General features: G+C 37.6%; 1 protein-coding gene across 3 annotated transcripts in view; it reads left to right on the top strand.

The window, feature by feature from the left end:
• The window catches only part of zcchc14 (zinc finger, CCHC domain containing 14), a 40755-nt gene that overhangs the window by 6715 nt on the left and 23600 nt on the right, over positions 1-10440 (top strand). For all 3 annotated transcript variants that reach the window (XM_041997130.1, XM_041997128.1, XM_041997129.1), the window contains one exon: positions 8379-8571. In XM_041997130.1, coding sequence (XP_041853064.1) covers positions 8379-8571 — 193 coding nt within the window. The remainder of the gene's footprint in view (positions 1-8378; positions 8572-10440) is intronic.

Consider the following 10440-nt stretch of genomic DNA (forward strand, 5'->3'; position numbering starts at 1 on the left):
TAATAAATCACTGAAAGCTTTCTCAGATGAAAAATCTCTGTTTTCAGTGTACATGGTAAAACTTGGACGGGGTTTCCTGTAACTAATGAGATAGCAGAAGGGAAGGAGGGTGACTCCGAGTTATCCCAGTACCATCAGGCCTCATTCACGTACGAACAGATTTGTTCTTGAGTCCTACTTAAAAACCTTTTATGACGATTGTGGCAGTCATGAAAATCTTCATATCTTGGATTTGCTCTAAGGACAAATCCAATAAACACTGTTAGTCAAGACAGGGTTTCATTTTTATAAATAAGTAAATGCGTGAGTGAATGAATAAATTCATTCATTTGTGTTTATTGCCACATTTACATATAATTGCTGGACTGGACCAGAGAAACAACAGAAAGAAGAGGGTGAACAGGAAAGAGGAAAGAAGGGAAGAGTGACGAGAGGAAAAAAAAAAAAGAGAGAAACAAAAGATAGAAAACAACTGTGCAATCAAACCCAAACAGAAAAAATAACCAGCTGTTACATCTGTAAAGAAACAGTAAACATCCAAAGGTCTCTAAAAAAACACAGCAGACAATCATCAAGAGCACCCAAGAGAAGAAAAACTGAAAACCATGAACAATGAACAAAAGTATAAGTGTGAGTGTAAGATGGGATTTAATTCTATTGCTGGTCTTCCTTAAACCATCAGTGCAATAGACTGCAAACACGAGATCCGTTCCATTAACTGCAAAAGCAATATCAGTCCACAAATGTCCAATTCACCTTTAACTTCCAGAAACACCTGCTAAATGCAGTCTATAATAATTATAAAATGACCACAACAGTGGCTTTTTATTAAGATGATTCATTCTATTGGGAGATAGAGATTATTCCCTGGTGGACTGGTTATTAACACCACTGACCGACCTCCAGACTGTCCCGGTGGTTTTATTTCATTAGATACATTACTCACTTTATCAGTGCACCACATCATAAGAGGATGTACGTAAAGAGAGATGAAAATTTATCCTTCTATGTATTACGTTCCTCTTTAGCTACTACGGCGTAAAGGAAGTTCATCCTGAAGATCAGAGTGGCACCCGCTGTCCAAGTTCAGGAGTAATTAATTGCCCATTTGTACATAAAGCTGCTTTTTTATGATTTAAATCTCATTGGAATTATTTTTAAACTTGTGTTTTACTTTACCAATAAGGATAAACAGGTTTCAGTGCACATATTTATTATTATAATGAATCTTTATTTATATATACATACATTATGGTTTGCACACAACCTGTAAATCGATATTTTCGCATGTTTACCTTCAAAATAAAGCCATCTGGCTTATCCTTTCAATTTAGTTATCATCAGTATAAGAGGAAAGGTAGGAACAACACTATGGTGTACGAACAGCTGAATGTGACTTAAGGTTTCAGTCAAAACCTTCTTAAATACAACATAAGAAAACATTTAAGAAGATTTATAAGAAGATATTGATGAATGAGGCTCAATGTTCTCAAACTGTGCAAGCACAGTCTGTTGAGCAGCTGAAACTTTGGATTCAGGAAGAATAGGCACAGATTCCTCTGAAAAACTTCAACATATAACTTTTCATAAGTGTGCTTTTATGTTCTAGAAACAGGTTGGTCAGTGAAGACACCAAAAGGGATTATTTTGGACTTGTGTCTGATAAACAAAGCTTCAACCGAATTAAGAAATGACAGAGTTTTGCAAATTCAGAGTGATACTCACCTTTGAAAGACCAGTAAAACAGATAGTTTTTATCTTGCATCACGTGATCAGGGTGTGTGTTACTCATAACCATCAAGCTTTTCCTGATAAATGTTTGAAAATGTGACATAATGTTCTTTTCCTTTTACAAACGTGAGAAATAAATAAAGCAGACAACGCTGTACAAAAATATCCGACGTGAGCCACAAAATACCTGAATATTGATGATAATAAACCGAGGCTGTTGTTTATGCCTGGATGTGTTGTGATGAAGATTGGTGACTGAAGAAGGAGGAAGAGAGGGGATATCAATTGATGGAGGAAGATGAGTGATTCAACCCACGGGATTATTCTGGTTTGAAGGGTTTTTTGACACAAATTTGAGAAAATTGGAAGAGAAGCAAACTGATGCGAGGCAAGGTGGGAGAAAATTTAAAGGCAAAAAAAAAGTTTTTCACTCCGATTCCCCCTCAGCAGGCGGCATGGTGTTTTAAAGTATGAGCAGTGAAGGGAAAGTACCCAGCTCAGAGAGGAACGTTTGTATTTAGTGTTTTGTTGCCCTTGGCTCCTGCTTAGTGCAGGTCAGCACATTTCTCTATGCTGAAATCAACCCTCTGTGGTGTGTGAGTGAGAGAGTGTGTCTCCAGTGAATCCCCAGGAAGTTATAAATGCTCCCGCTGGCTGTCTTTCCGTCTCTTAGTGCTCTGAAAGGAACGACAGGGTTTCACAAAAAACAAGAGCCATCACATACTGCACATTATCTGCAGAACTACGGAGTTTAACTGTGATGTGTCACAAAGTGGCTGAAAGCTGGAATATTGTTGCAAAGTGTAAGCTAGCCACAGTTTTAAGAGGATAAAAGGGAAAGCTTGAATGCACTGGTTCCTGTAGTAGCCATTAATGATCTTCCACATTATGCAATCTGAAATATTCACTACTGTAGATTAAAGTTCAGTGTATCAGCTGCAGAAATATTCCTTCATGGTTCATTCATACCATTTTTATTAAACAAAAATAGGGAAGAGGTGCTTCTGCATACTGATGATGAAAATCTGTAGGCTTAAAACAACTTTCTCTCTGTATACACCCACATTCAGTCATCCAATTGTCCAATCAGTGAACCAGAATTAAGTTTAAGGCTGTTGGTTTGTTAGGGACGATTAATGGAGATGTTTTTTTATCTGTAATTAGGGGCTTTTACCCCTATTACATCAGTTGGAAAAACCCAGTATGAATCTGTTTTGACACTGCATACATGTTAGTCATTACTCATCACTTGAAGGATTGGCTATTACTGCTTTCTTGATATGTGCTTCTCAGCCTTTTACAATCATTAGAGAAAATCAGGTTGCTTGTCTCAACTCCCACATCTTAGAGATTTGTTCCTGCACAAATAAATGATCACTCACTCTTACAGGTCATACAAATCCATTTAAAGATTCAGTCTAATTATAATTCAGTCCAGTCCAAGCTTATGGTAGTCTTTCTAAGCTAGTTTAGCTGTTCTCAACCATCTGATGACCCTCAGGTTTAAAAACCACTGTTCTACACAACAAACATGGACAGTACTCATTAACTTGAAAGAATAATCATTTTATTCAGTTTTAAAACAACAAAGAGGGAACAAATATGTTTGAATAAACTTTGTTGAACTTAACTCCCATTAACTTTCTGTTTTGTTTCCCCATCATATTAATACTGTATAAGGGTAGGGGTGTTCAGTTCTTTGCAATTTTCAATTTTAGCCATTAAATATTACTATATCCTACATAAAGAAATATCAATAGTTTTGTGTTTATTGGTAATTTATTTTTATTTTATTTGTCGGGGACCATACACAAAACACATTAATCTCAAAACAGAAAAGATGCATTTCATTAGATTTAGACACGGCTAATTTCCATCTGCAGTCCCAGGGCAGGTAAACAAATAAATACAGTTAATTAAAACAAAATAAATGCCATTAAACCACCCATTACTCAGGTACATTTGTTAGATTTTATAAATGTAACTAAACTTAAAGTAATTTTTGGTCTCTTTACTGTAAGATTTTTGCTTGTTTGTATATTAAAGAGGCACTACTTAACTACTGGCAGATTTTCTCAGTGAGTCGGCCTAACGTCAGCTAGCATCCGTCTCACATCCGTCTTTTCTCTGAGAGCCAGTAAAAGTCAGTCTGATGTTGACTCTTGTCTTATCACTTTCTCGTACATTATTTATTTTCCCCTTTTCTTCCAATAATGTACTTTTGAGTTTATTCAATGAATCAACCATGGTGCACATTAGAAATGGCCAATGTGTTGATATCCGGTTGCTAGCATGTGACACGGTATAGAAAGTGTAACGTGGCTATAAAGTGAGACGCAGCACCCTAAAAGTAAAAGTTGTAAAATGCTGTTTGACGGCCTTGGGACACAGCTTCGTAATGACAGTGATATAGTACATAATAAATGTCACTGTGCCATCAAAATGAGCCATAAACATGTCAGTAAGTTGTATAGTGCTACTTTAATTCATTAAGATGGCATACAATGTACAGCTATTCTCAAAACAGTAATTATCATTAATAAATAAATGCAGTGGGATACTAAGAATCTAAATATTCTATCTAATACATCTATTAGAATTATTAGTACTTCAAGACTGTATAAGCAGAAGAGAGACTGAAGTGCCTCTCCATTTCTTTGTGAATTTAAGTCAACTTTCTAAACCTTCATCTAACACAAAACAGATGGGAACGGAGTTCAGAGGAAAGACGATGCAGTGGCAAAAACAGCACATACAATACACGAGACTGTTGGGCCTGCAGAAACCTGCATCATCACCCCATTATATGCTTGATTTATATGTCTATAAAAACGAAGCCAGTGTCAGAATTAACAGCCGAGTAAAGCCAAGGATGAGGAGGAGCTTCTGTTTTAATATTTTGATTGAAAAAACATTCTCCTTGTGTTTCTCTGTCTTCCTCCTCGATTAATCATGCTGTTTTTGCTTTACCTACCCTCAGATTTAGTGTCCTCAGCTGCAGTTTGCAGACAGAGCAGAGACTTGGCAGGTTGGCTCAGTAACATGCAGATGTGGCAGTAACACACTTAATTGTTTTCAGATCTTCTGAATGTGTAATTTCAGGCAAAAGCATGTACTATGTTGGTTTTCTCAGTGAAGAATGAGTAAAGCAGCACACTCATGTCTCTAAAGAAATGTTTTCCTTTTTGATTTCATGAGTCAGCATTTTGAGGGGGTTTCCTGAACAACTGGAAGTAACTGATTCCAGAGCTGCTTAATGTCTATTTTCAATTTTTGTTTTTTTTAGGCAATTTTGTTAGGATCAAAACTATCCTCATTTTAATATTTTTTAATAAATTCCAACTTGGCATCAGTGGTTAAGCCTTAAAGTAAGAGTGTGTTAGAGTGACTCCCATCTATTGGTCAAGAGATTGCAGCCAACTCAAATGCTGTCCGCCATTATCTGAAAACAATATGCATCTTTTTGTTGGCTAAATTTAAGAGGTAGCTTCAGTGTCACTTATTAAATTTGTGTTCTCGATCAGTGCTTTCCATTTGGGGGAAAACCACACCGTGTTCTTGTCTTGTTTTCTTCCTTTGTCTGTCTTGAGTTTGCTTCACCCCTTTTCTTTTGTTTTTTTGTTTGTTTTTTGTGACAAGGTCAGTTCATGCTCTGTTGTTCTTGGGTTGCATAAAAAGTATGATCCTCCACAGCGCCTGATTCGCCTTATTCTTCTACACTGTAAAAAAAAAAAAAAAAAATTTAGAGAACTTAAAAAGGTAAGTCTACCAGCTGCAAAGCTTTGTTGACTTAATTAAGTTATGTGAGGGCTAAATTAAACAAGTAAATCAAACTTAAACACAGTCTATTCATATCTGAGCTGAAACAACTCATGTTGTTAAGTTAAAAATATCAGAAAAAAACTGAGTTTTAAGTTTGTCCAACTTAATATTACATACCTTTATACCCCACCTTGCTCAGTGGGGTATAAGCCGGGCAGTGATAGATCAATTCATTGGTTCCCAAACTAGGGGGCAGGCCCCCCTGGGGGTGCGCCACAACATGTCACGGGGGGCGCATGGGATTGGGAAAAAGTAGCAGGCAAACTTGGGCTCTTGGAAACATTCTGGTCCACACTCCAGACCACTTGGTGGCAGTAATGCACCAATTCAGTTTTGCAAACCGCCAAAAGCTATAAAATTAATTTATATAACTAATTGCGTTAAAATTTTTAACGTAATTAACACATGTGCGGCATGACAAGCCCCAGTCCCAAAAGGGCAGTTTTATGGTCTGATTCCTGAATTCAGTAAAACTCTTTTCAAAATGCAGGCTAAACTTTCTTTTGCCTAAAGAAAAGCTTCGCTATCAAGGGTTCAAAGAGCTATAGCAGCTAATGTCTGATGAACACAGTACATCTTTGTTCCGAATCAACGTTTCTGTCATTCTCTTGTAAAGAGAGGTTTCACTGTAGGCTGTTGTTTTGTGCTTTTAAAAGGAAAATCCCTTTAGTCATAGAAACAGATTTGTTTTCATTATATTGTTTACATGTATAATGTAAAGTTAATCTAATTAGTTTTAGAGAAGGCATACATATTTTTAGCTAAAAAGATTATTCTTGTAATTGTGAAGAAATTGTGAAGTCGTTTGTAAGTTGTGGTTTTAAACCATATGGCCAAATGGAACATTTAGCATCAATTCCTGAGCCAGATCTCAGTAATAACATTTGCAGTCTTTGCAGCAGTTTAGTGAACAGCTACAGTTAAAATGTGTGTTTGGATGCCAACTTTTCATCCATACTACTACTGCTCCTCCAAGGCATTGCTATAAATATAAAAGAGCGTCCTCTCAGTCGATGGGCCTCGTTAAATATTGGTTTTCTCTGTGCTGCCAGGTCTTTCTCCTCACTTTGTTTTAGCTCTGTGCCAGCTCTGGAGAGAGCATTAGTTTGTTCAAGGCGTAACACCACAGACTTTTAAGCATCACATTCATCTACAGTACTATGCAAAAGTCTTGATTCAAGTCTCATTTCTTCATGTTTTGCTTTCAAGCAGCCAGACTTTTCTTGTAAACTTTTAAAGTGGTCTTAAGCAATGGCTGCTTGTTTACTCATTTTCAGACGAGTACTTGGACCTGACCATTTTAAGAAAAAAAAAGTCTGCAAACCCTCTCCGCCCCTCCACCCCCATCCCTTTTCTTTCATTTACAAAGCCACTTCATGCATAAAAAAGCCACCTAGCATAAAGGATGAACCAGTCTTATGCATTGGCAGCTGAGCAAAGAACTGATTTTAAAGTAGATCTTTAGGCACATTGTTACTAGGAGGCCGTTACGAAGACAGTCTTTTAAAGTGGTCTTGAGCAATAGTTTTTTTTTTTGTTGTTTTTTTCTTTAGTTTTCTGTTCATTCGGTCTAGTCATTTTACCTATTTGTTAATTAGCTGATAATTAGATGTTTAGCTTCTTAGCATTATTTCGTAAATCATATTTGGCCAAATTGAAATATCTGCCTAGATCTACTCTCCCAACACTGTTGATTCACTGTGCATCATTGTCTATAAGACATTAAAACATGATGTAGACGTTATGCTATGAGTCTAATGATATATGAATAAAATATATAAAAAAAAGCTCCTTACTCAAGTAATGAACCAGTGTTGTTTCCGAACATGCCAGACAGCTTACCAAAGAAACCGTTTTAAATGGGATCTTTGGGCTCTTAGTTACTATCAGCCTGTCACAAACACATCATTTGTTCATATTTCTTTAGTTTCATTTTTTTAAAACAGCAAATCTAACACATTTTTGACAGACAGAAAATAGGATTTTTGCTGTAACAAGGTGATTCCCAAAGAGTTGTTAGCTGGAAACTGGGTATATATCAGCATAGTGTGCAGAAACTGGACAAGTGGAGGAAAAAAGAAGGATCAGGACTAAAAAAAATACCTACAGCTGATGGATAGTAGCTGAAAGTGTTGTCCTAAAAAATAGGAATATATCCAGCAAAGACCTGACACAGGACCTGGGAGATGCACCATCAGCTGATCCATGATGCTGTTGGCTAAAATCTATCTCTATGAAGGGTGGCTGTCAAGAAGCTATTCTCAAGGAAGGGGAACAGGGAGAAAAAGCTGAGATATAGAAAATCAGAGGCAACAGGTTTGATGGAGGGATGGATCCTCCGCAGAGTCTGGACCTCAACATTAGATCAGAGTGATGAAAGTCTGGACAGAACAAATGAGCTGAACATGTTTTTCATTAGGTTCAGTTCAGACCACACACCCTCCACAAGCCCACAGCTTTCCTGTCACACCTCTGCTCTGTCACTCTGCTTAGTTAAATCCAGGTAACCAATTTCTTTGGGCCAGGCAGTGTATATATACACAAAACAACAGCATGATGTTGCTATCAGAGAGCGTTGACAGCATTTTCTTTGTGTACTCCATTTTTAAATGCTGCCTTCCAAATTACATAATTTTATTCTCATATTTTTTGTTCTATGATGCAGCTTCACATTTTTTCTTAAATAGAAAACCAAATTTTTCTCTTGAAAAAGTGTTTTATGGTGTGAAATGTCATTAAAAATGTTGCTTCAGTGCTTAGACAGATTTGTCTGTTCCTGCCTGACATTTCCAGTGTTCTCCTGACCTCTCACCGCTGCCCTCCAGAGCCAGAACAGAGAGGCCGGCACAGACTCAGGAATCACTTTGGGACAAGAAGACCAAGCCATCAGCCAGGAGCCTGCTTCTCCCCACCCAGACCTCCGTCCTCCACCAACCAGTCTGCCTCCATCCCTGACTGCTGGGCAGAACCAGGATGGAGCAACACCAACCAAGAGCCACAAGGGGAAAGTAGGAAAAGGTGAGCAGTCATGATGGAGGCTCTATAGACATGTCATGGAGTTAAGTCCATGTGAACAAGCTGCAGCATGTTGGTGTGTCTGAAAACTATAGGCATGAAGAATGCTGCCCTCAGGCTTAGGTGTGGATGTAGCTACACGTGGTTTTGAATTCAGGGTGATCTGTCAGGACAGTCCTCTTCAAAACTTTCAAAACTACAAAAGTTTGAGACAGAATTCAATAATCTTGATTAACATTCACTTAAGAACTTGACTGAAAACTTTAAACACTAAACTTTAAATTATATGTTATCTCTTAGATTTTAATATCTTTTCTTTTTTTTGTGAACAAGTTGAGTTAGCTGGTTAGAAACTGGAAAAAAAAGATGACTACAACTCCTTTCTCACCGAATCTATAAATATCCAAACATTTCTCAGTGTTAATCACTACAGGATTGATTGTTGTTACTTAAACAGCTTAAACACTGCGCGCTTTGTTTCCTAGCAAAGGTGCTTACCAGATGCTTACATAGTTTTCCCTATGAAGTAGCAGTAATGAACACAAGCTACGGACTCTTTTGTCTAACAAGCCTCTGTGTTGGAAATTAGTCAGTTAAGTCATTTCAAAAGCAGCTGTAATGCAGTAAGTAAAGTAAATTGTATTGCAGTGCAGTGATTTTATCAAATTAAGTTTTATTTATAAAGCACATTTCATGCAAAAAGTAGCACAAAGTGCATTACATAAAAACAATTATGGCTCATTTAGGATAGATTCACATCAGGATGGTCCGCTAGACTCAGTCCGACTGGGTTCAGATGGGGGTGCAATATTCTTCCGCATTCATGGTGCACTTCTCAAATGAATTGGACCTTTTAAATAACGTGTTCAGCTCTCCGCCAGGGTTGGTGCTGCATCAAGAATTTCTGAAGGAGAAGATGAGACACAAAGAAGAAGAAAACGTTCATCTATTGGTTAATGAAGAACAACTTTGGTTTCTAGTACATAACAGCTAAACATGGAGCTACATCAGATCCCAGCGGTCTTGGGTTGATCAGATTTCTGTCCGAACTTTTATCGATTCTTCCATGTCTGACCATGAGCCATTTCTCCTGTCCACTGCTGCCTATCAGCCCACACACACTTGTGTTTTGGTTGTGTTTACCCACAATGCCGTGTACCAAACCCCCAGTGCACTTTGTTTTGTAGTCTGCTTGAAGCGGGCCGAGACCTCCGTTTGTAGGTGGACAGAGTTTGCTTCTTATATTTGAATCAGAATTTGTTTGCGCAATCACAATACCCCAAACAAATCAGACTTTCCAAGCAAACGGACTAGGATTCCAATCAAAAAGGCTGGTGTGAATGTGCCCTAAAAACAAGTCTTGGCACACCCAATTATTAGAACTAACAATTTTAAAAACACACACCTGATCATAATCAGTCTGTGTAATAAAATCTGGTGATCTACTGTATCAAAGGTGGCACTAAGATCCAGCAACCAGGACAGACACCAGGACAGAACGTTTCTGAGAGTCCAAGCTGCACCTAAGGTCATAAACCATCTTTAAAGGGGCTATATGGGTACTGTGGTTTGTCCTAAAAACAGATTTTTTTTCTAAAATATTGTGTTTATGTAAAAAGTCATATAATTAAATAAAAATGTTTTCTATAATCTTACTTAAAAACAGTAGGATACAGGTTGGTAGTTATCAAGAATCTTTGGGCCTCACCAGTGCTGTTTTACAGGCAGATGGGAAGACGCCCGTCTGAATTGAGTAATTAACTGTATCTAAAAGCTCAGGCTCATAGAAATCATATGTTTTTAAAGAGATATGGGAATGGAATTGAAAGGGCAGGTTGTTGGGTTTAGTTGCGTGAAAACTCGACCAAGCAT

Source organism: Melanotaenia boesemani, chromosome 10 (assembly GCF_017639745.1).
Source record: "Melanotaenia boesemani isolate fMelBoe1 chromosome 10, fMelBoe1.pri, whole genome shotgun sequence".
Classification (NCBI taxonomy): Eukaryota; Metazoa; Chordata; class Actinopteri; order Atheriniformes; family Melanotaeniidae; genus Melanotaenia; species Melanotaenia boesemani.